At 48.8% G+C, this 25,293-nt stretch overlaps 1 protein-coding gene across 2 annotated transcripts; it reads right to left on the bottom strand.

The window, feature by feature from the left end:
- Positions 1–1,492: 1,492 nt before the first annotated feature.
- Positions 1,493–24,861, bottom strand: Hps1 (HPS1 biogenesis of lysosomal organelles complex 3 subunit 1). Of its 2 annotated transcripts, none has more exons than XM_026394777.2 (20): positions 24,816–24,861; positions 23,404–23,518; positions 21,839–21,955; positions 17,714–17,851; positions 17,350–17,492; positions 16,119–16,227; positions 13,663–13,823; positions 13,171–13,276; positions 12,693–12,794; positions 12,469–12,538; positions 10,619–10,668; positions 9,191–9,358; positions 8,931–9,110; positions 8,426–8,487; positions 7,904–8,038; positions 7,749–7,814; positions 6,632–6,776; positions 4,252–4,365; positions 2,699–2,781; positions 1,493–2,207 (listed from the first exon to the last, which is right to left on the bottom strand). In XM_026394777.2, exons 3-20 carry the CDS (start codon positions 21,953–21,955, stop codon positions 2,045–2,047), a joined length of 2,112 nt encoding a protein of 703 aa, XP_026250562.2. In that variant the 5' UTR covers positions 23,404–23,518; positions 24,816–24,861; the 3' UTR covers positions 1,493–2,044. The 2 variants fall into 2 exon arrangements, 1 of the variants encoding a protein (XP_026250562.2); XR_003301381.2 differs by having other exon boundaries at positions 2,120–2,207; positions 4,121–4,365.
- Between the last annotated feature and the right edge of the window lie 432 nt (positions 24,862–25,293).

Consider the following 25,293-nt stretch of genomic DNA (forward strand, 5'->3'; position numbering starts at 1 on the left):
TTGGGGTTTGCCTTTTTCTTCCTAAGGTCTGCACATTTCTGTTGGCATCTTTCCCATTTCTCAAGAATCCTCAAGGGTTAAAGTTCACATTTGCAAATATCCTCAGCTGAAGTGCTTTCTTACTGTCCCTTTGGGCTGTCTTCAGTCAGGAGCCCCTTTCTTCCTTGGCCACTCCTCCCCAGATGGTCCCCTGTAGGCAAAAGGCTCTTGCACTAGTCTCACCCTGCTTCACAGGAGCCTGCTACTAAATGACTCTCAGAACCAGAAGAGGAAAGACCGTCCCAGTAAGGAGGCTTTCTAAGAACCCTTCTCTCACACAGGTACCCCTCTACACACAACCAAGGTTCACACTGTGTGAATCTGCTAAAATCTGATTCAGGATATATGCCCCAGTGTTTTAATAATAGTTTCCCCCTCCCCATCTGTAGGTTCCACATCTATAGACTCAATCAGCTACAGATTGAAAATATTTGAAAAAAACTGCATCTGTACTAAACATGTCAGACGTTTTTGTTACTATTCCCTAAGCAATAAAATATAACTATTTACACTGCATTTACATAGTACTGGCTATTGTAAGTAATCCAGAGATGATCTGAAGCGTAGGGGAGAACGAAGGTTACCAGCCAATACTGCATCATTTTATTTACGAACTTGAGCATCTGCAGATTTTGATAGGCTGCCTGTGCACCTGTTGTCAGGGAGTCCTGGAGCCAATCCCCTGTGGATGACTGTACAGAACAGTCAGCAGATTGGCTCAACCAGATACTTCACATCATGTACAGGCTAAAAATCAAGGGAAAACATTAATTTTTTTTAAAGTAGGTGTCTTATACAGTGGTGGGCTTATAGGCTAAGTTCTTTTTCCTTTGTGCTCTTCTGTATTTTCCACATTTGATATTTTTAATTCTCACCCATAAAATCACGATATTAAGGAATACAGATCAGGTTGTCTCTGGGACACTGTCCTCACGCCTCCTCATAAGGACTCTAACCCTCAGTGCCTCTGTCCTCCCCAAAGCAGTTCCCTGCAAGGGAAAGACCAGTGTCCTTCACAGAGTTTCTGCCCAAGACTGAGATGCAGAAGGCTGGGCTCCTGCCCGCACACCAGGGTGTCCTTTGCTTCTGGGGTGGATGCTTATTTCTGCCCTGCCACCTCTCTCAATCCAATGCCTCCTCTTTGCCTGAGGAGCCCACACCTGTGTCCCAGTGCTCATCCTGTGGTAAGAATCTCTTGGTTAGAAGAGAGGGGCTGTACCCCTGGGAAGTGGGTTCAGTCTGGGGAACACCAGATTACCTGAGGAGCTTCTAGAATCATCAGTCTTGACTTTACACTGAGCACATGAATCTGAATCTCTGGGCCAGGGTCTGGAGCCGAGAACTACAGCCCTAGGGAGAAGCAAGCCCGGCATGGAGGAGCCAGACCCTAGCAAGGTTTCTCAGTATTGACAAAAGGGTCCTGAAGCACAGACATGCTGGGCTTGGAGGATGACAACAACCGACATTTATTAAGCACCTATCATGTGCTGGGTGACCCTCCCAGCCACCTGAGGGGGGATGTCATTACTTGAAATGTGGGGGAACAGCGTTGAAAATGCCCCGAGTTGCAGACGAGGCTACAGAGCTGGAACTCAACCAGCCAATGGCGCACCTTTTATCTGGGGCAGAAAACAGGCTTTTCTGCTCAGAACAGCAGAGGCAGAGGGGGGTCTTCAGACAGTCTGAGCATTAGGATCTTCCTCCCTCTCTTCTGGGGACAAGTGGGGATGCAGCTCTGAAAGAGGAGCTGCTGCGGTCTCTGACCTCACAGTCACCACTGTTTTAAAGAGGAAGCCCAAAGCCTCTGCCTCCAGAGGGCAGGATTTAGGGGTTTGTTCACCACCCCGTGTGGAGGTGGTCCAAGTGGGGTGTGATAAACCTTGGGGCCTCCTCGCATCCTCAGGAGGCTACTGGGGACAGAAGAAAAGTTTCTGCTATGGGGGGGCACTTTTGCAAGCAGGGATGGCTGCAGAACAGGTGCCCTGGCAGCAGCCTGCAACCTGGCCTAGGGCAGGGGCACACGAGAGGCCTCCCCCAGGCGCCGGGCGAGCTGGCTGGCCTGTTGCACCAGCAGGTTGGTGGGGATGACTGACAGGTGCAGGGCCAGCAGCTCGTAGCACCTGATGGCCTCCGTGGGGTGGCTCTTGCTGTAGTAGCGAAGGAGCTTCCTAAGAGGGAAAAGGAGGACAAGGACTCAGGAGTGAGCGATGACAGTCCTCCCAGGCCAGGGGCCTCTTGGGCCACACAAGCACCCGGACACCCACCCTTGGTCCTCTCACTAGGCCCGAGCACCAGGCCGGTGATTCTGTCTCCTGCTCCTTATGACCTAAGCTTCTAGGCTTAGCCCCAGGTCATGGTCCCTTCTTCAAGGTCCTCCCTCCTCAGCCGGTTGCATTCTAATTAAGAGGTGTCAGCAGGGAAGTTCTGGGTCCACAGGGAGGTCTCCCTGTGCTACCAAGACTGTGCCGCATCAGGGTGGGTGGGCTCGAGGGGGCTCTCCTGGTGCTTCCTCCCTCACAGGTTGCTGTGCCAGCCCCAGCCCAAGTTTTTAGCTTCTTGGGGTGGAATGGGGCAATTCTGGAGGAACTGTCCCCACTGGGATACCCTAAATCATTGACATCTGGGAACACGGACATCCTGCACCCTGAATCAGCGTCACCTGTAGTAGTCACCTCCCAGCACACCAATGGGGACTGAGTCATCGGAGAGGACAGGCACCTCAATCATCTGCAGCTTGTAGCCCTGTGGAAGGAAAAGGAGGGTCTTGAGGACAGAAGGTGGTGGGCTGAGTGAGGAACCCGGCTCGAGGGAGCCTCGCGTGGCCTTGCTGTGCTCAGTGCTGCAGAATGCACCTCTCTACCTGGTTTCCTGCCCTGTGAGGTGGGAACATTCCTGCATGAACCTCAGAGAGAATGTTCGTGGAGTTCTCAGTGTGACACCTGGACCATCAGGGCCCAGCAGGCAGAGGGAGGGCAAGGTGGGGGCAGGGGTGTTGGGCAGGGTTTTGAGGCTCTTAAGAGGCTCAAGTCTCTGCTTTGAAGGAACTAGGAATTCCATGCTAGGATAAGGTAGGAAACTGGGATCCTTAGACACGGACAGCAAGCGAGGCACCACCATGTGCTCTTACAGCAGCCCTCACATGATGCTCACCTGGCATCAGAGGCCTACCCTGTGGTGAGGAATCGGGCCCAGAAGTGTTAAGGGACTGTCCACTCTGCCCAGGTTGAGTGCTGTGGCCAGTGGCCTGACCTGGGCCTCCCACCCCACAGCTCTGCTGCTTTCTACCACTCCTGAGGCCCCCTCAGCACACGCTTCCTCGTCTCTCTCGAAGCTCAGGTAAAGGTCAAGGAGCCCCCCAGCACTCCTGAGGCAGAGAGCTAAGCTGAGAGCCTGCAGGTTGTGAGAGTAGCTTCTGGTTCTGGCTTCATCACTGAGGCCTCGATGGCCTTGGCCATGGCTTTTGATCCCTGAAGCATGAGCATCACACAATGAGGTCAAGGAAGCTTGCCCCACCCACTGCATGGGGCTGTGAGGGTTGAAGGAGGGAACAGGGGTGGAGGCCCCCAAAGTACACTGAGTTACCGAAGGGGTGGGTGGGCAACCTGGAGCAGGGAGGAGACTGGAGCATGAGGACAAGAAACCAAGGGGCTGTGGGGTGGAGGGGACGATCCTTGGTGCTGGAATAATGATGCCAAGTGACAAGAAAGGAGAAAACATTAAGAGAAAGAGAGGGAAAGGAAAGGACAGAGAGGCGCTGTGGACAGCAGAGTCTGTGACCCACGCCACGCTGTGGCAGCTTCGCCTCAGGCAGGCTATTAACCCCTTTGAACCTTCACCTACCAAATGGGAGTGACGGCGCACCCCACTTTACACAGAAGCGAGAATGTGAAGCACTACAGAGGTACCAGCTGTGATCCGAGGGCCCATCTCCGGGGGACCTGGAGTCTATCTCTTCGTGTGTTCATCAGGACGTTGCCTGAGCAATGGCACAAGTTGGCCGGGCAGCAGGTGATCACGAAGCAAACTTAAATGCTGGCGTGACAATGTGACCATGGTTCTGGGACCCCATCGCTATACTTACCTGTCATTCCACCAGGGACAAGAAGAGATGAGGGACAGATAGACTGAACACAGTTCAGAAGAAAGGAATCCGAGGGTGACAGCAATGGACAGCACTTCAGGACTTTCCTGCCAGGGCCCTGGCACACCCACCATATCGTTCTCAAACCACAGGAAGTAGGAGCAGCAGAAGTCCCCCTCGTGGAACAGCAGAGTGGTGTAGCCCTTTTGCAGGTATCGGCGCGCCAGCCGGACCAGGGCCCAGACCTGGGGAGGGAAGAGCGTTCAGCACTGCCCTGCGGCCACATGGCTCAGGTGAAGGAAGAAGGAAGCAGAAGTGCTGGGCTGAGGAGCTCCAAGGCCAGGGGCACTGCCTTGGCTCAGAGCAGGAGCTTTGGAAGCAATCCCTGTCAGAGGGATTGCCCGGCCACCCCTCCAGCTGAGGTGAGGATTAAGGACTTTATAGGACTACTGCACACTTAAGTTGTAAATTAGTAAACCCATACTTCAGGCCAGAAAATGGCCAAGGACAGTGTCATGTGCATGACAGGAGATTGAGGTGTGGCCACCTAGAAAATTCCTCTGTACAGGGGCCCCCATGGGCTAAGAGGTGATGGCTCAGCTCTGCTCCAGGAGCTGGGGGGAGCATGTTTGGACACACAATACATGGAAGCCAGGCGTGTCCTCTGCTACTGGGTTAAGATCCAAGTGAGGATTCACCTTGGAGTGGACATGACCAGTGGACCTGAGAGATCACCTGCCTTAGGTCCCTGTCCTCCAGGGATGTTCTCTTGCCTAAAGCAGGGACTGTCATGGAGCTGCCTGAGAGCTGCCAGAGGGAAGGTGGCCAACTACTCAGCTTTCCCGTACTTCCAGGGCTGGGAAAAGACTCCGTGAACTCTCTTATTAAAAGCCTGGGTGGGGGGATGGAGGATTCACTCCACAGCTGATCACAATTTACTGTCTAATTAAATCCACAGAGGGCCGGGGATGTGGCTCAAGCGGTAGCGCGCTTGCCTGGCATGCGTGCGGCCCAGGTTCGATCCTCAGCACCACATACAAAGATGTTGTGTCCGCCGAAAAAACTAAAAAATAAATATTAAAATCCTCTCTCTCTCTCTCTCTCTGAAAAAAAAAAAATCCACAGATACACAGATTGGCTATACTTTCCAAGAAAGCAACTTGACAATGTGCATTAATATCCTTAAAAACATTCCTGCCGTCTAACTTAATAATTCTGTTTCTGGGAATCCATATTGAAGAAATAATCAGAGATGAGGACCCAGATGTATGCACAAAAGGTGTGTTCTGCAGAATTATTTATAACAGGGTAAGCCTGGAGACAGTCTAGAACTTCAAACATTGGGAAATGGTTATGTGAACTATGTTGCATTCACACAATGGACTATTATAGAGTTGCTAAAAATCAGCATATGAATTAATGGCACAAGGAAATGCATCTAACATAATGTGAAGTGAAAACGTGTCAAATAAAACTGCACATGCAGAGTGAGCTCAACTGTAACAAAGTATGAAGAGGAAACAATAAAAAGTAACATGCCAGGGAGCCCTGGCTGTCCAGAGAGGGACAGCCATGAAGATGGTGGGGTTGGGCCACTGGCCAATGCTCTATGGCTTATATCTATATTTTGTGCCACATGCTGTGCTAAGTATTTTACATGCATCATCTCAAGTCATCTTTACAGTGATCCAATGATGTAACTATTAATATCTCCTTAGTTGAAACTGACACTTCAACTAAGTCATGCCCAAGGCCACATAGTTAGTGGGAGGCAAGATGGGTTTCCAACATGGCCTTCTGCCATCCTGCTTATTTTAACTAGTAGGTATACTTTATATGAACAACACAAAAAATTGTTTTTAGAAAGTGGCAGAGGCCCTTACTCACCATAAAAACAAAACAAACAAAAAAAGTTTGTCATGAAAAAGAATCAGTTAAATTAGGAGAATGGTTCCTTAGTAGAAATGGTTCCACCTAATTTTAAATTCTGGTGGGTCTGGGGGTGTAGCTCAGAGATGGAGTACTTGCCTAGCATGTGTGAGGCCCTGCCTGAGTTCCATCCCCAGTACTACAAAAACTAAACATGTACAAAAATTCTGACTCCTAAACTGATTTCCCTAGAGTTCTTTCCATTTCAGCTAATTCAACAAAGTCTTACTGAGCATTTACTTATGCCAGACACCGGCCATTTCCTCCTCTGACCTAACAGCAAAGAGCACTCTGCTAATGCCAGGTGCATTGATATGCTAGGAGGTGCTGCCTGACACGGACGGAGGCCGACATGGTCCCAGATGCTGGGCCTCTCAGCTCTGGAAGACAAGGTGCTGTTCCCGAGGAGCTTGCAGCAGGTATACCTGGCAGTCAGGTACAGTAAGGGTTAAGGTGGGGGTGATCAGAGTCCCTGGAGCCCAGAGGACAGCAGGGTCCATTCTTCCTGGGTGGGAGTCAGACCTCAGCACATCCTACCCAATGGGCAGTGCAGAGTGCCTGGACCAGAGGAGCAAAAGTTACCTTGGCTTTGACGAAGGCGGCCAGGGGCCCCTTGCCCAATTCTGATGAAGTCTTTTCACTGCTGCTAAGGGAAGGTGCCACCATCTGCCCAGTTGTTCGGTCCACGTAGATGAAATGCACCAAGCCTGGGAAGTCCTCCAGGTAGGTGAAGGGTGAGTTAAGGTGCTTATAGAGCCAGGGATTATAAGCCTCCCTGTCTGGCTCCTGGGCTTCTGGTTCTGAGAAGCAGTGCCCAGGATGCCCCTCCTCATAGGCTTCCATTTCAGCCTAGCCCCCAGGATCCCTGCTGCCCCAGAGATCTCTCCACCTGTCCCACCTCCCTCAAGATCCTGGATACCTGCACAGGTAGCATAGTAACACGGGCACTTCTGGACTCCATGGAAACGCTGCGGTTTCACAGTTGGTCACTTTGGGAGTGAATTTAAATTATATACACCTTAAAGCTATGTGTGAGCAGAACCTGGCTGACCGCTCAAGCACACAGTGATCTTGTTCTTCTCCACCATTCACCTAAGAGGTAGGGAAGGTTCCCAGTGACGGGAACTGACCCCCATGGAAGGGCAGGCAGTAGCTGGTGAACAAGAGGCCTCCAGGCATCCCTCTGTCCTGCCTACTGAAGAACAAAGTCCCATAAGATGGAGGTGTGACACTTTGGAAATTTTAATACAGAAAAAGTGTTTGAAGTTCCCTGTAAAATTGGTATTCTAAAACTGGTGTTCCATAATACAAGAGACAAATAAAACTTGGGAATGGCTCTTTAAACAGAGATACACATTCACCACAGGCCTTCCCAGGATCTTCACATGCCACTGTACCTGGTAGCAATCCAAGGAAGGTGACAGGGGCCTTGTGAACCAACCAGCCCATGGCAACCCCTGTCCCTGCCCCCAACAGCTATTACCATTTTGCTGGCATAAGGAGCTTTAAGGCTGTTATGATTTACCTTTGGGACAGTGGCATTTCTGAAACTTCAGCCTTGGGGTGTCCTATAGATGAGGCAACTGTGACACAATCCCCTATTATTTTTCTTCAGAGAGAAGCAGCTGAGGTGGTGGAATACACATCCTCTCTTCCCCAGAGAGGCCTCCCTGGGCTGGCTGCTCAGATGTCAGGATATGATACCATGGTGATGTTCCTCCTGCTCTTCACCAACAGAAAGTCCTTCCAGTCCATCAGCCTCTCCCTGTGGGGGAAGCGAGGGCTGCTGAGAGGGGCGCCCTGCACTCCTGCTCTGGCTCCGCTCCCGCCTGTGAGGGCCTCTGCCCCACTTACCGCATAAGCTTCTGAACTTTGTCCTGCAGGTGCTGGGGCAGGTGTGGGCCTCCCCTGCTGGGCGCTGTGGTCAGGAAGCTGAGCCGGTAGATGGAGCAGAGCTGCCGCTTCAGCTTCCCACACACCTGGAGCAGCCTGGGTACGGAGTGTGTCACAGTGGGACTGGGAGCGCAGCACTGCATGTCCCTCACTGCGCCAGGAGACAGCTTCCCCGCTTCCCCTACAAGGTGCTCCTTGCCACTGTGCACCTCACCCACCTCATTATTTTGCTGACTAATGTGGGGAAGGACTTGCCCAAGATGGCATCCAGTCAGTGCTGCAGCTGCCTCAGGTCTTGGGGTGCCTGGTGTCGGGTCCTCATGCCCTGGCCCTCCACTTCCAGCTCTGCTTCCTGTGGCCTCCTGTGGGCTGGCCCTCAGCTTCCCAGAGACCCTAGAGCCTTTTCTCTCTCTGGGCCTGCAGTCTCTCTGGGGAACATCTCCCTGTTCCAGACTCCCCTTGTCCTCTGGGCCCACCACTTACTCCCAGGATGATCCCGGTTCGCTTTTGGAGAAGGCCTTGGTCTTAAACTCCAGCCAGGTGCTCTGTAAGGAGGACGGTGGCAGGTCAGCCTCCAAAACATGTCCTATAGTGAGGTCCAGAAGAGCGGCTCTGGGAGGACACAAGCTCCGCCCTTATACAGCCCAGGTGGGCTTCTCTGGCAGCCCCCACTAGCACTCTGAGCACCACAGCCCACGCCGTCCCATTCACACAGTAGGCCTTACTTAAGAGCCATTTCCACAGGCCACGTGTGGGCATTACAATTCGTGTTCTGCCACTCTTACGTAAACAGGCTGTGGAAACGTAAAGTGTGGCTGTTTGCTTTCTGTTCCCATTTCATAATGGGGAAAACAAGGAAGGTGGATCTGTGGGGAGCAGGCACAGGAACCAGTACCACTGGCCCCTGCTCTACTGGGATGAGATGGCCTTGCCGCTAAGCCTTGCTCATCTCCTCTGAGGCTGGGTGAATGCAGGCTTTGGGTCCCACCTGGATCTCCTGTCCCCCTCGATTCTTGATGAACTTGTCCATTCTCTGGCGCAGTTCTCCCAGGAGGGGCTGGGACCGCAGGCCACTGCCGGCCTCCTGGCCCTCCTTCAGCTTCTTCTCCACCAGGGAAAGACCATCCAGCAGCTGGTACAGGACCAAGGCAAGTGGGGTGCTGGGGCTCTATGGGAAGGAGCAAAGGGGTCATAGGGAGAAGCTGTTCGGGTCTAAGTGTCACCAGGGCAAGGTGGGAGATCCTGTACCTTGGTCAGGAGCACCATGTTGATGCCCGGCCACAGGGGTAGGCAGTACATGGTGTGGGGCACCAAAGGGCAATAAATTTCTTTTATACTGGCATCCAGGAAGATTCTTCTGGGGCTGGAAGGCACTGGGGAGTGAGGAACCTTTGTCTGGAGGGTGTCCTCAGCTATCTGTGGATGGAGGAGATTATTAGTGAGGTGGGTAGGAAATCTGGCCTCCTCCCCAAGTTGGATCCACTGTCAGTTGTCCCTTCCCTCTCCCACCTGTGTATGAAGAATACAAAATTTTAGCTGCAGGAAATGCTGGTTCTTAAATCCTGCATTGCCCCAGCAACTCCAGTTTTCTGCTCTCAACTTCTTCTGGGCCTTTCTGCCCCAGTCGGGACAGGATGCCAAGCAAGGCAGTGGGAAAGGGCGCAGGGCAAGAAGGAGCACAGAAGGCAGGATGGATGGACGCTAGGGGATGGGGAGAGGCTCCCTCTCCTGCATCCCTTAGAGGAAAGTGTCTAAGTGTCCAGAATCTCCTGACAACCTTCCAAACTGGGTAACTAGGCATAAGACGACTAAATGAGCAAGACTCGCACCTTAGTGGGGGCTCTGAATAAGGAAAGTCTTTAGTTGGAAAAATTATAGAGAATTAAGGAAATCATTAGAGATGCCAAAAAAATTTCTCTGTAAGGATGTCACTTCAGTTATATATAACAGCAAAAAACTGAAAACAATGTGTGGCTTGTTCCAGGGATTTGCTAAATAAATAGTAACATATGCGCGGGTGGACTCTCAGCGATTCTTAAAAACCATACTGTTGAAGAGTGCTTGGTAAATGGAAAATACTTAAGCAAGAAAGTATAATGAACTACATTAGGATCCAAATGTAAGGAAAATATATATAGTATGTGCGCATATATAGAGAAAGAGAGACAGAGAGAGAGAGAGAGAGAGAGAGAGAGAGAGAGAGAGAGAGAGAGAGACACAAAGAATGTGTGTTTGTAAAATCAAAGGAATAAAATACTTTAAGGAAACATATAAAAATGTTAATTTCACTTTGTGGATAGGATAGAGTGATTTTTGGTCTCTTTTCCATACTTGAATTTTGAATTTCTTGTTTTTCTAGAATAAATATGTTTAGGTTTCTCTTTTTCCCTAAATATCAAAACTTAAGTTCTTTTTTTAAAAATATCAAACTTATATTCAACTTTCCCTCCCAAGAAAATGAGGAGGGAAAGAAAATTCATCAGGCCTGAGGTCTGGTGCCTGGAGGAAGCTACCCTCATACCCTCTCCCTTCCCCAGGTGGGTCTGCCTCTGGGCTGAGCTGGGACTGACCAGCCTGAGGGGCAGCCGTGGGGCTAGTGCTGGAGGAGTCATGCGGTCACTCAGCATCCCCAACACTGCAGAGGAGCTATACCCATGTAGACCTTCAGAGACTCACCTGGGGAACATCAGTTGGCGGGGTGCCCCCTTCTAGCCAGATGGTGCTACCTGTGGGCCACAGGTAAGAATAAACAACATAAATACTGTGAGAACAGAATGATGTCACCTTAGCATGTCAGAAGGACTGGCGCCCAGAGGGCCCTGTCCATTGACAGTCAGCTCTAAGCCCCAGGTAGGAGCACAGGTTGTAGCCCCAGATTAGCCACCTTCTCCCAAACTGACCAGTGCTGGGTGAACTCTGCTTTACCAGGGCTAAAGCAACCTGGGATGGGAAGAGAGGCTTCCCGAAGAGCTGGCTGTTGGGACTGGAGCTCCTTAGCATGTACCTGGCAGTGTGTGTGGGGGTGCATTTTCCTTAGCACCTCTTCCTTGAACCCTTAATCTTCTCCTTGTTTCTGTCAGCACACAGCTGACATCCAGTTCTCCATTCACCAGTCTTTTACTTAACACTACTACGTGCCAGGAATTGAGTAGATTTTCTTCCTAGCATAACTCACAACAACACATGGAACCCACTATATATTTGAAATATTACATGTTTGCAATAAGTAATAATTGTTCTCTCTTGTATTTAATTGCAAATAGTCTTCATCTGTAATCATGCTTCTTTGGGGGTAGGAAGTGTGCTCCTAGGTTTCAAATGCCTGATTTACAAATGGATAGCACAACTCAATAGTTTGTAAGGCTTGAGTTCTGTTCTCAGTGGATGAACATTTACACCTCTGGTGCATAAAAATACCTAGCCACCAAGAGAGAAAGACCATAAGGAGGATTCTGATGACTGAGGAAAGGGAGTGATAAGAAGGAATTTGGAAGTTCATCCAAAAGCCACACCTCTCATCGTGCCCTTGGCTCAAGGGGTGCTTAAAGAATCTGCAGATGGCTATGGACCCTTGTCTCAGAAAAAGGCACAAGCATGAGTTGTCACACAATCTCAGGGGCTCCTAAGCTCCTTGAAGCTGGTCCAAGGACTGAAAATTGAGAACATTTAACCCAGTGGTGTTCAACCTTGGCCGCATATGAATATCATTTGGCACCTTGGCCACTGCTCAGACCAATTAAGTCAGAATTGCCAGGAACAGGCTCAGCCTCAGTAGTTGTGAAAGATGAGTCCAGTTAAGCAGTCTTAACTGCCCACAGCAGCCAGCCCCACTTGAGGCACAGGTATGCTATGTGCAGCCAGAGCTGGGAGCCACTGGCCTAAAGAAACCAAACAGTGAATCCTTCAAAACAGACTCCAACAAGTTCCTCCTCCTGCAACACTGGCCTTCTTTATTCTATGAAAAGGTGTGAGCCACAGGATCCTTCCTTTTATCCTAAAATCTTCATAGATAAATGTGATGCTCATTTGTGGTAACAATGACAATACAGATTTCAGTTTATCTTCTTTCCTAAGCAATGTGTATTATTTTTTGTTAATAACATTTTTGAATGTTAAGATAAACATTTTATTGTTTCCCCACATATTCTGGAAAAACAGGGAAAGTACAAATTATAGAGACTATTTATATTTTAAAATGTACTTAACATCAAAAAATTACATAATTTTACTTAATGACAATTATTTACTACAAAAAAGAAAAATAAGGTTGATACACATATAGAATTTTAAAATGAAATCAACTTGTCACAAAATGCTTTAAGGTGCATTTGAGTGGTCTCAGCAGTCCGTGAACACACACTAGCGCCAACACTGACTGTATCCCATAGCCTGTGCTCTGGGAATCTGAATATCTGCCCCGGGCCCTCGGATCCCTTGAGTGTGGAGATCCACTGAACCCTATGACGGATCCCCAGGGCTGCAGACTAGCAACTGTGCTGCTACCCAGGCTCCTCCTCAGGGCTCACCTGAGCTCTGCTGGCCAGGGGAAGGAGCTGGTGTGAAGTACTCTTCAGGGAGAGAGAAGCTGTCTGTATCCTGGGTGGGGAAGAAGGCAGCTCAGACCCAGGGCACAGGGGACTCTCCCAGAGGGCTCAACCCCCACCCTGCTCTCCTGGGAGAGCCAGGAAAGGCCTGGTCCCAGGATGAGACAGGGCCACCCTGTCTCCTTCATGCAGTGCCCGATACACACCGTCTCTGCAGAACTCCCCTTGGTTGGGCCCGAGACACATGGGCTCCGGGCCTGCTGCACAGGGATGTTCTGGCTTCTGTGGGGCCTCCTCCCTGGGGAAGGCTGTGAGAGGGCAGCGGAGCTGCTGGTTAGCATACATCTGACCCAGCTCTTCCCCACCATCCTCTGCATCCCAGCGCCTCACAGAGAAGCCCTCCATCCCTCCACCCAGCTCAGAGGGGACAGGCACCTGCCCAGCTCACACAACTAAGTGGTGAAGCTAAATTTCAAACCAGGACTGGCTCCACAAATCTGCATTTTCAACCCACATGCATTCTAGAACCCCACATTCATCTGAAAGGAGCAGGAAAACAGTCATGCCCAACCACACGCCCAGCTGTCTAGCTGACTGCACGGCCTCCCTCCGGCCTGCCTGCCACTCTCAAGGCAGGTTTTCTACACCATCTCCCTGATGGCCTCCCTTCCATTGCCATGAGACCTGGCCATCATTGTCGTCCTCTACTGTGCTCTCACTCGGGTGGAGATCCTGAACCAGGAGGATGAGGGCGAGGAGGTCGGCTGGGCGCAGGGAACTCGCACCATGGCTGTAGGGACAGGAGAAGGGCATCTCATCAACACATGCCCAGAGGCAGCAGGGGCAGCTCTGCCCTCAAGGAGACAGGCAAGGTACAAATAAAACTAACTCTTCTATTTTAAAAATAAAACGTGGCTGTGTAGAAAAACAAAAATTAGCAACGAGAAAGCCCCAGGGATCAATAACATTATAAAAGGAGCTCTCCTAGATGCAGGCTTCCACACTGTTCCAGGGAGAAATAACAGAGAAGCGAGTGGGCTGAGGGAGGAAGAGCTGAGCCTGGGGCTTCAGGAAGAGACAGGCCTGGAAGCTTTGCTTGCTGGGCAGCTGCACTCTCCCAGGTGGAGGGAATAAGGATGATGTGGAGGCCCTCCTGCAGCAGGGCCTCGGGCTCACCTGGAGTAGAAGGCCAGCAGCTTGCAGTGAACGAGCAGGAACGCGTGCAGGGCCTCCTCACTGCCCCGCTCAGGGCTGGAGTTGACAGCCTGGATGACATGCCTCTCCAGCGCCTCTATGCTCAGCTCACAGAGCTGGGGGTGAATCAGCCGCTCCACAGCCTGGCCAGGGTGGGCAGGAGAGGGAGCCATGTCACTCACCACCTCTCCTGCTCTGGGCCCAGGGCTAGTGGGCAAGTTCACTCAGTCCAAACTAAGTTCATACTAGGTGCCAGATATTTGGGAATATGGAGACGGACTAACATGACCCCAGCCTGCCTGGGGCTCACAAGCTGGTCCCCAGACTCCGGTGGATGAGGCCAATAATTCACAGGAAATAAAAGACATAAGCGTCAATTGTAATATATTCTGAGTAGGAAACACACAGGGCTGAGCCAGAGAAAGTAAACAGAGGCCTATTTGAGTAGTGTGCTCAAAGAAGTGTCCCTATGGAGGTGACCTTTAAACTGCCACCTAAAGAACTGGAAAGCCTGCTAGAGAGAGTGGGAGGGGGAATGCGACAAGTCAAAGACCAAGCAAATCCAAAGGCCCTGCGGGGTGATGTTCAGAGCAGGGCTGTCCGGCTGAAATGGAAAGCAAGTCCTAGGCATAATAAAGTTTTTTTTTTTTTTTGTAAAAATAAAGAGATGAAATTAATCTTACCAGTATATTCTACCCCATACCTAAAATATTACCAATGTATAACATAGACATGAATTGGATGCTTAACATTCTTTTTTTGTGTGTGTGCTAACACATGAAAGTCTGGCATGCACGGCATATACAGCATGACTCACAGCTGCATTTCAAGTGTTCAAAACCACATGTAGTTAGTTAATCACTAATGACTGGACAGAGCTAAACATAAAGTATTCCTGAAACTGAAAGAAGTCCTGTGTGAATAAGGCGAGAGAGGCGTGAGCTGAGGTCTAGGTGGGACAAGCAGAGACAGATGGTGACGGAGCTGGTGGAGCTGGGGAGGAGTCTTGGTTTTTTCTCACCTCCATTGGGTCATTTACTCTAAGAAGTCTTTCTTGATCTCTGGAAACAACTGACTACTCCATCCATTGTGCCACCATGAATTTTGATAAGAAACCTAATATGATACCCAGGATACTTGTATTTTTAATATACATTCTGAATGCCTTTCTCCCAAGGGCAAGAAAAGTGTCTTCATTCATCAGGGCCTGACCCACCTCTTAGTGTACAGCAGGTATTATACGTTTACTGGAGGAATGGATAAGTAGGGATGTGCGAATGAATTCCTTTCATCATCTAGTTCACTAATTCTCTCTTTAGCTATGTCTCATATATTTTGATGAGAAACCTAAGATGACACCCAGGATATTTAACTCATCCATTAAGGTTTTCATTTTACTAATTATGCTTTTGTTTCTAAATGTCCACATGGGTTCTTTTTCAAATCTGCCTGGCCATTTTTTAGTCTCTTGCTATTTGTTCATTTTTGGAATTTTAATTGTTATATCTTTGTATACTTTAGTTATTTTATATTCTGTAACCTAATAATTCTAATATAGCAAGCTTCTTTGTTGGTAACTGATTCCCTGACTTCCCTTGACTCTCAAGTTATAATGGCTTATTTTCCTGTGTATCTGACTTCCTTTAACTGACTTCATTTCTATTTGATCTTAGTCTGTCCTTTAAGGCAGTGTTTTCCCAGGTATGGTTCCTGGGTCAGCACACTCAAGATCACCCAGGAACTTGTGAAAAATGCAAACTGTAGAGCCTTGATCCTTGGCCCAATGAATGAGAAACTGGTGGTGAGGCCCAGCAACCTGTACTCATCCAATATTCCTGAAACTGAAAGAAGTCCGGGGTAACCAGTGCAAAGTGAGCAAGGACAAGAGAGGCATGAGCTGAGGCTGAAGCAGGACAGGCAGAGACAGATGATTCTGATGCACACCAGAGTGTGAGAGAATGTGTGTTTGTTGCCATGAACAATCAAGAAGTGCTATTGACCAAAGCTACCCTAACCCCCAGGCCTGGGCTCAGCCTGGAAGAGGCAGGTTCAGCTCCCAACATCCTGCTGGCTGGATGCTATTTTCTGGCTATGGTGTTGGTATCATCCGCTCTCAGGGCCTCTTGCCACTTCTTACCACTCTTGTTCACTACTTGTTCACTGCCTCCCACTCTTTTTGTGGGGTGGGGATAAGGTCAAAAGATTATCTTCAGGAATTTCAGTAATACATAGTGAATCCCAAACCTGCACTGGGAAAATTCTTACCCAGAATCCAGTGGTCCATCAGAGTACCCAGCCCTCCATATGGCCAGAAAGAATGACTCAACATAAATGAGTAAATTTCAGGGTCTTCCTGTGCCCAAAACAAGGTCTTACAGCTTGATGCCCCCCGTGACTCAACACCTCTGAGGCCCAAAGTATCCATGCCCCATAGTCACCTCCACAGCGAAGCTCTGCTCCTGCTCCCGTAGGCGGCTATAGGTCCACAGCAGGCTCTGGAAGTGCTCCCACACCTGGACACGCTGCTCTAGGTCAGGAGGCCGTAACCTGGGGGTAGAACCAGGGAGAGTGGAAGCCCATGAGAAAGGTAGTATTTTCAATTCAAGCTTAGGACCACCATCTCAGGTCAGCATAAGAGTCAGCAAGCTCAGGAGATGTGACCATCTAAGTGGGACACACACCGAGACCAGAGGCCATGTTTCAGACTGTGCCCTGGCTACATTGTGGTATGACGTGGGCAGAGAAACAGAAGACAGGCCCTTGAACAAATGAATTCACTCCTTAGTCTCCTTCACACAGGTGTATCAAAGGCAGCTAGAAGCAACCAGGAAGGTGTCTGCAGTTCCTAAGCTTCTCACACCCCCCACAGGCCCTGGAAACAGACAACTCTGGTCTATCATCAGGGCAGAACACGGGGGTGCAGCCCTCTTCAATGCTGCACAGGTAATGATGGTTTGTGTAATGGTAGCTGCTGCCTGTAGCACTTGCTGCCGACACTTGTGACCATCTGGGCAATGACTCATGAGATCATGTTTGACAATTTGGTACATGACTCAATTGGCTACTTACTTACATCACTTCAAAACCAAAAGATTCCAGGGTTTCCCGTGTTAGGGAATTGGGATGATTCCACCCTGAACCTTGCTCTTCTGGGTCCATGTTTCAACCAAGTCCCTTTTCTGGGTTCCTTCTCACCTCAGTGTACACTCTGAACCAACAATCTTTTTTGCCAAGTTTGTTGCAGGCCCAGAGTTGGGTTTGGGGGCCTGACCCCTCAGATAACACAAGCTTGGCTGTATGAAGGCATGCATTTTTCTGGAAAATGAGCCTAAAGCTTCTTTGAGAGGGGAGAGAGGACCAGCTCAAACCAGGGTGGAAATGACAAAGTAGGGAGTTGAGAGTACTAAAGTCAGATTTCCAGGCTGATGCTGTTGCCAACCAGCTGGATGGTTCTGAGTAAATATTCAAGTTCTCTGCCCTTAGTTGCCCCATATGTAAATGAAACAATCAGACCAGCTAATCTCCAAGGCTCTTTTGAGCTCTGCTCCTCTGAGGGCCACAGGTGGGGCAGAATATGGAAGCACAACTTCAGAGGCTAGGCATATGGCTGCCTGGCCCCATGAGGGTACTCAGCAGAGGACAAGGAAGGGACCAGACTCAAGGACTCACTCCTTTCGGACGAGCTGGCCATCCATAGTAACCAGTCCAAAGTGCACCTCGAACAGGTACTTGAGCACACAGAGCTTCCGCCGAAGATCTCCCTCGTTCTCAGTGTGGTCCCCATTGATGGCGATGAATAGGCATTCTCCAAACTGTAGGGACAGCCAGGCAATGTCAGCTAGTCTCTGGGGACCACCCTTTATCTGCCATAATCTCAGCAGACAAGGGAGGGGAGGCCTGAGCCCCAGGGGATTTTGATAATATGCTGTTTCTGCCCTTCCAAGGAAGTCTACAATCCAAGATGAGGAAGGGTATGTGGATTCCCCATGGAGCTGAGGGAACAGGAACATGGGCCACAGGGCCTCACACTCACCAGGTGAAGGACATACAGGGAGGTGTCATTTTCTGTTGAGAAGCATGTGTATGTGTCTGAGAGTTTCTCCAACATCGTCATGGAGGAGATGATGACTGGGGCCAAGAGGGTGCTGAGCTGGTCTTCCAGGGCAGGAAGCTGCAGGGGGTCAGGGAAACAGCACTGCTTGGTGTGTGCCAGATGCCGAGGACAAAGGAGTAAATAAGACTAGACCTGTCTGGGAGGGAAATCACTGTCATGATTGGGAGGGGACAAAGAGAACTGCCCCCACCACCTTGGGTGATAGGTAGGAAGGTGGGGAGTCAGCCCAATATCTGTGCTGATCAGACTCTGAATCTGGAAGGAAATACCAAGGAACTGGCCACATTTCCACAGTAGAATGTCTGGGGCATTTAACTGAGAACTTGTCAACTCTAAGGAAGTACAACACCTACCAAAGTCCATGCTGTTTATTGGCATGGGGGATTTATCCTAAGGAAAATGACTGGTGATAGGAGATGTGCACGCAGATGTTCATTATAGCACAATTTATAGATGCAAACAGTGTAAAAAACATAAGTGCCCAGTACTAGGGAAAGAGTTAAATAAATAACAGTATGTCTAAGTGATGGGAGAGTCTGCAGAACCACTTAAAATATTAATGTTTCGATGACAAGAAAAATTTCTCTTATACAAGGTTATGCATATATTTTTAAAAGATGTGAATGCTCTGTATTTAAAAATACTTAGAAAAAAGTACTGAAAAATATTAAGAAAGCCAACACTGTTAAGTCACTACTTCTAGATAGAGGAATTATAAGTGATTTTTTCCTCTATTTTGTTTCTGTGCTTTCCATAACAAGCATGTATTTGCTTTGATAAGCGCTCTCCCTATCCATTCTCCTGGCTGCCAAAAGAAGGAACAAAACAACTAAACAAAAGCAAAAAGGAATGAGGCAAATTTGTTGAGAGCCTGTGAATGAATGTGGGAGAAAGCCAGCTGAGCTCCCCCAGGGGACTTCAGGGGACTGGAATGGAATAAGGGGAAAGTTATACCCTCACTTGGAGCTGGCACGTCCTACAAGGAGCTAAGTAAGTGCTCGACTTGAAAAAAGAACCAGGCGGCTGGCGAGGAGTCCTGTGCAGCCCTGAATGGGCCTGGGTGCAGCAGGACGGTGCACATTTTCTGCAGACATTCTCAACACGCAGGCACCCAGCCCAACAGTGTGTCCTGCGGGCTTTCATGGTGGCTCCTTCACATCACTCCCATCCCAGCCCAGAGGGCTCCGTTCCTGGTGGCCACCCCACCCCAGCTACTCCCCACCCCACACCCTGTTCAATGTCTTCTCTCCATTTACCACAGCCTGAACTGGAGTATTTCTTTGCAGTCTGGTTCACTGCACATCACCCCTCTTTAGACCCTAAGTTCCCTGACAGAAAGGATCACATGGCTATGGTCACTGCTTTATCCCCGTAGGCCAGCACACAGTAGGTTCTCAGTTAATATTTGCTGAATAGATAGTCTCCCACATAGACAGGAACAAATGCTTGTTGAGTTATTCACATTCTATGATTTTCTTAAATTGTCACCAATTCTACTAATAGAAAAGCCACTTAAAATCTGATTCTATACAGCAACTCACTGTGAAGAATAGCTTTCTCTACAGACATAGGAACAATCTTTTGATGATTGGGAAAGGAAAATTTTTGGTATATGTAGAGTTGGAAGGGACACTCTTATATACTATTTGGTGGGATTATAAAGTGCTACAATATATTTGAATAGCTTTTGACTCATTTCTATTTTAGGAATAATCATAATATCAAATAATCGGAAATGGGATGAAATTCAAGCACAAATGCCCCATACAGCAAGTGATAGCTAACTAGACAGAATATATATGTCCAGCATTAGAAAATGGTTAAATAAATGATGATACATTTGTTCATGTACTAGAATATAATGATGCCATTAAGAATTATGCTTTTGGGAACATTCAACAAAATGGAAGAATGATTTTGATATAATGGGAAATAAAAAAAAAACAGGAAATAAAACTGTAAATGTGGTATGATTCCTACTATATAAAAGATACTGACTCAAAGCAAGTATATTAAAGAGCTAATAGCTCTGGGTAGCAGAATTATGGGTCATTTAAAAACTATCTCTTTGCTTTCCAAATTTCCTTCAATTAACTCATGTTATTTATATGACCAGAACAAATGAGTGTAGCATACAAAAAAGACTTTTTTCCTTTACACTAGTCTTAGGAACTGGAATATACTTAGGAACTGAAATATCAGGAGTTTGTTTCAGTACCAGGTTTTTAATAAGGGCGGGGAGCACAAAATAGTTTGCTTCTTAAATTGATCTAGTTGAAATAGTAGTTCTAGACTTAAGACAAATTCGTAATTTAAAAATTAGATGTCCTGCCAGGCGTGGTGCCTATAATCCCAACCACTTGAAGGCTGAGGCAGTAGGATCAAAAGTTGAAAGGCAGCCACAGCACCTTAGCAAGACTCTGTTTCAGAATACAAAAAATAAATAAATAAAATAAAGAAGGGATGGGGATGTGGCTCTGTGGTTAAGCTCCCCTAATAAAATCACTCTAATGTACCTGAGCTCCAATACCTTATTTTCTCTTAGCAACTAATAAGAATATCAGTGGAGTGGGCTCAGCTGGAGGGCAAGCCCTTCATAGCAGTGAGGGCAGAGAGGCAGGCTCGCTCTCTGCTGCTGTGGAAGATCAAGAACTCCCACTACTGCATCCCCAATTAAATTTTTTTGAACTCAAAATTAATGAAGAAAACATTTAACATAAATCGCTTGTTCAAAATGCAGACCAGAAATATAAGTGAAAATGACAATAATTTCAGAAATCAAAGTAGTAAACTGGATGTCCATGAGTAATAATAGAAACCCCAAAACTTTAATACATACCTCACACCATATTCAGAAGTGCAAAATGGGTCATTAGGCCAAATATGAAGCACCAAACTCTAAAACTTCCAGAATAAAACATTGGAAAACTCTTGGGTTAGGCAAAGATGTCTTACACATGACATAGAAAGCATGATTTATAAAAGCAAAAATGGAAAATTAGAGTTATCAGAATTGAAGAACTTCTGCTCTATGAAAAATACTCTCAAGAGAATGCAAAGATAAACCACAGACTGGAAGAAAATATTTGAAAAACATATCTAATAAAAAGACTTATATCCAAAACATATCAGAAACTTCCAAAACTTGAAACTCTCCAACCATTTGGAAGACTTTAGTAGTTCCTTAAAGAGTTAAACATACACCTATGTGAGCAAGTCATTCTATCCTAGGTATTTACCCCCCACATACATAAAAATGAAAGCATTTGTCCAAAGACTTGTACATGAATGTACACAGTTGCTTTATTTATATTAGTCAAAAACTGGAAACAATCCAAATGTCCATCAAGAGGTAAATGAGTAAACAAACTGTGGAATATTGATATAATAGGCAACTACTCAGCAATGAAAATAAATGAATGATATATGCTACAATGTGGATGAACTGATAAAGAATTATGCTGAACAAAAGAGGCCAGATTGAAAAAAAACACAAAAAAATAAAAAAACTAAACTCAGATATACACTGTATGAAATACAAACTATTCATGATGGACAGCAGATCAGTGGTTGCAAGGGGAGGAGGTGGGAAAGGAGAGATTACTTTTTTCAATTGATTGTGATGGAGTCATGGGTATACACACACATACACACACACTGAAGCAGATCAAACTGAATACTTAAATATGTACAGATAATGGTGTGTTGATGATAACTTAAGACAGCTATGAAAAAATAATGCATGGTTTATTCTAAAAATTTTTGGTACAGAAACTAATAACACTAAGTTTCTCTGTCACATGGTTAAAAATCCTATCTCCTCTTGCCCTCACTCCCAGCAAGCCCTGGTAGGGAGCAGGCACTGAGGTCTCTGTACCCACAGTAACAACAGGCTGACTTCCAGGGATATGCACCTGGCTGTGAAGGACACTGGACATGCACACACCCTGCTAATTCCTTGGGTCCTCCTGTATCCTTGCATTCTGGGAAATCCACGCTGCTCCCTGCCACCCCAGCTCCTGGGACCACCTATGCTGCACTCACCTCTTCTTCCTCATTCTCTGATTGCCCGAACTTCAGCCGGAGACTTTCTTTAAACTCTTCATCTGTCCAGTAGAAGAGAACCTCTGCACCCTCAGTGGCCACCAAGACACACTTCATCTGCCAGGAAGAAGCAAGGTCAAGGTCAACCCCAGCTCCGATATCCATGAGCTCAGCCTGAGTAATGAAGAGCATCCTAACCCCAGCAAACTCTAACTGAGCCCTTTCTGCATGCTAGCCACTATCATGAGGGCCTTCTTGGTGTATTTTGTTGTACCTTGATATAAGACTCTCCAGTTACTGCCATTTTACAGAGCAGGGCGGGGGCATAGCCTGAGTGGAAGAGCTAGGACCAATCAGGTGTGTCTGATGCTGAACCCCTGTCCCCATAGCATCAGACTCACCATGGGGCCTACTGAAAAACAAGGAAGGGACCCTAACATTGGCCTGGACACAGTGGACTGCCTAAGGACCCTGTCCACAGTTCCTACTTGAACTGCTCAGCCACCGCCTCCAGGGTCTACAGCCCTTCTAAACTCTTCCCCATTGCCCACACTTGCACCTTCTGTGCCACAAGTTTTAATGCTTCAGAATAAGAAACACTTCTTGTTACCAACAAGATTCTTAACACAGAGCTTGATACCCTGGCCCTGGAGTTCAGAGATCTGGATCCTCTCAACCTGTAGGGTAACCTGACCAAGACCGGCAAGGCCAGAGCTCTGGGCCAGTGTTTGCAGCTACATTAGTTTAGGCTTCAAATTCCCTCGTGGACCTCAGTGTGCTACACAGATGTGACTGTGCTGTAAAGTGCTAAGCTGTGATGATGCTTAGAAAACTTTGCTTTGACTCTTGTAGGAGAAGGTGTCCAGTTTCCCAGGAGGCTCACAGCATCCTGAGGTCCTGGCCTCTGCTGTAGTCTCCAGGAACTGCTCGCAGCTCAGCGGTCCTCACTGTGTTCATCTCAAATCTCATGCTGGTTTATCAGCTCTGAAGCACTTGGCCCCAGGATGTTTACAAGGTTAGAGTGGGGAGAGGATTGCTAAACACTACCACAGAAACTGGGAGAGCAACGGGGTGTGAAGAAGAGGCTGCTGGGAGAGGGCAGGAGACCTGTAAGAGGCTGCTCAGGGACTCTGGAACTGTGTGGGGTTGGTCTGACCAGAAGGAAGTGAGCTATGATCAGAGTCTATGGTTGACAGCAAGAGAGCCCTTTAGGCTGTGGCAGGCTGGCTGGAGATGGGCCACTCTAAGGTCATGAAGACCAGCCATCTGAGTGTGGGGTAACGAGGGCCTGCTCCTTGGTGGAGGCCAGGATTGTGGAGAGGAAGGAGCCAATTAAGGAGGTGTAGCTTAGAGATTTAGCAGGCTCGGATGACTGCCAGGATGTGGGGGATGAAGACTGGGCAAAGGTGGCATAAGGATGCAGACCTGGGGAAGGGGCGTGGGGTGGGGAGGGTTTGCAGAGCCAGGAAAGCTCAGTCTCAGTCTACTATCTTCGGTTTGCTTCCCACAGTCCCAGGGTGGGTGCCTCCAGCCTCCCTGTATGCCCGGAGGGCAAGGTCATCTACCTTTGTAAGTAGCAGTGGAGCTTCCAGGCAGCCAGAGGCTCAGAAGGGGTATTGGTAGGTAGACTCGATGACCAGCTCATGGAACAACAGCACAGCATTCTCAGTCCTGCAAATGCTTAATACCCCCCCCCCCCAAAAAAAAATAAGGGCAAGCAGAGGCTCTGGTCCCACTAGCTGCCTGTTCCTAGGAGTGGACAAGCTAGGGATGGCTTGAAAGGTCAGGTGAGCCTAGCCACAAACATTGGTTCCTCCTGAGAGCTCTCATTTCACTATGGGTCACTCAGAAAGGAGGTGTGGTCAGCAAATCCTGAGCAGCCCCAGGGAGCTGGCTGAGTAACTAAGTGGAGACAGCACAGCACATCCCAGGCTGGCAGGTGAGCAGTCCCTGTGTGAAAGATGGAAAGTGGCTATCCTGGGGGAAGCCACAAAGGGCAGTAAATTTATTGAAAAGGCATGAGATCTGGTTCTGGCTTTGTCTTTGGCAGGTCAGTTAAACTCTGAGCCTCAAACTCCCACTGGGAAAGGAGGGAACAACCTTCTGCTGAATCTGCCTACAGGGTTACAAGGAGTCTTGGAAGCAACCAGCTAGGTTGCTAAAAAAGCTCAGCAAACTCAGCTTTCTTATATAAATGGGGAAGGGATCATTATTGTTTTCCAGTTGTCCTTCTTCAAGTAACAGGATGAACTATGCAGGTTTCAGAATCATTCAATTTTTGACAAAAGACAGGAACAATATAAAGCTACACAGGAAACCACTGGAAGCAGCAGGGCTCTTGGGGACTAAGGGCTGCATTCCAGCATGGTTGGTCTTAATGCCAATCTAGAAACATGGGAATGCTTTTCAGTGGGCATTAGATTCTACTCTCTTCCCTGTAGGATGAGTTTGTTTGGAAGTGAACTTCACCCATCTCATTTTGGAATTTCCTATTCTCCTTGCTATCCTGCTCTATAGAGGAACTCAGAGGAGGGGGCTTTCTGGCAATGGAGTTCAAGATGGCACCAGCGCGCTTTCATCATCTGGACCAGGAGTCCTCTCCAGCAAACTACCCCTGTGGCTTGTGTCCTGTCAGCTGACTTGGGGCCGGGCCTTGCCCCTACCCGGGCAGAGAACCTGCACTGTGTCCGGACAGAGCCTGAGCCAGCCCCCTGCAGCCGCCGGGCCTTCCTGCCCGCCAGGCACTTCAGTTTACTTACTGGTTTCACCCCCAAGACCCCAGGTTCCCCCCGAACTTTATGGCGACCCTGGTGAGGAGGCACGGCTGTGGTCCCCGGCCCACGGGGAGGTGGGGCCCGCTCTCGGGGCCCCCACGGAGTCCCCTCCGAGAGGGCTGCGCCGGGTCCCGGAGGAAGCTCCGCCGCCCGCTGGGGGATCCACCCGGGGCGGCACTAGGACTGTCGCGAGGCCCACGTACCGGATAGCGGTCCCCACGGCCCAGCCGGCGCTAGCACCCGGGCGCGCTTCCGGGTGAGACCGCGTGACCCGCCACGTGATCGCCTGCGCGGGAGGCGGGAGCTGTGCTCCGCGGGTTCGAGCCCCGCCCTGCCTGGCCGTGCCTGGTCCTGCCTGGCCCGCGGGCGGCCGCAGCCTCTGCTGTCGAGCTGGGCGTCCTGTGGTGCCGAGCCGCTTTTCTCCGGCATCCAGGAGGGCGCTGGGCCCATGCACGCGTCTGTGGTCGAGGCACTTGCTGTACATCCCGCACTGCTTAGTTCACTAGGCATAATGTCCTAGAGGTTCATTCATATCGTAGTGTACATTGAAATGTCCCTCCTTCCCCCCCCCCTTTGTACCAGGGATTGAACTCGGGGGCACTCAACCACTGAGCCACATCCCAGTCCTATTTTGTATTTTATTTAGAGACAGGGTCTCACTGAGTTGCTTAGCGCCTCGCC

This window comes from Urocitellus parryii, chromosome 5, assembly GCF_045843805.1.
Source record: "Urocitellus parryii isolate mUroPar1 chromosome 5, mUroPar1.hap1, whole genome shotgun sequence".
NCBI classification, from domain to species: Eukaryota; Metazoa; Chordata; class Mammalia; order Rodentia; family Sciuridae; genus Urocitellus; species Urocitellus parryii.

Excerpts from the sequence above, each read along its gene's own strand:
- Hps1 (XM_026394777.2), bottom strand. The coding sequence starts at position 21,955 with ATGAAGTGTGTCTTGGTGGCCACTGAGGGTGCAGAGGTTCTCTTCTAC. Across the intron at positions 16,228-17,349 it reads GGCCAGCTCGTCCGAAAGGA|GTTACGGCCTCCTGACCTAG; the intron begins GTGAGTCCTTGA and ends TTCTACCCCCAG. Across the intron at positions 9,359-10,618 it reads CGCCAACTGATGTTCCCCAG|ATAGCTGAGGACACCCTCCA; the intron begins GTGAGTCTCTGA and ends CTCCATCCACAG.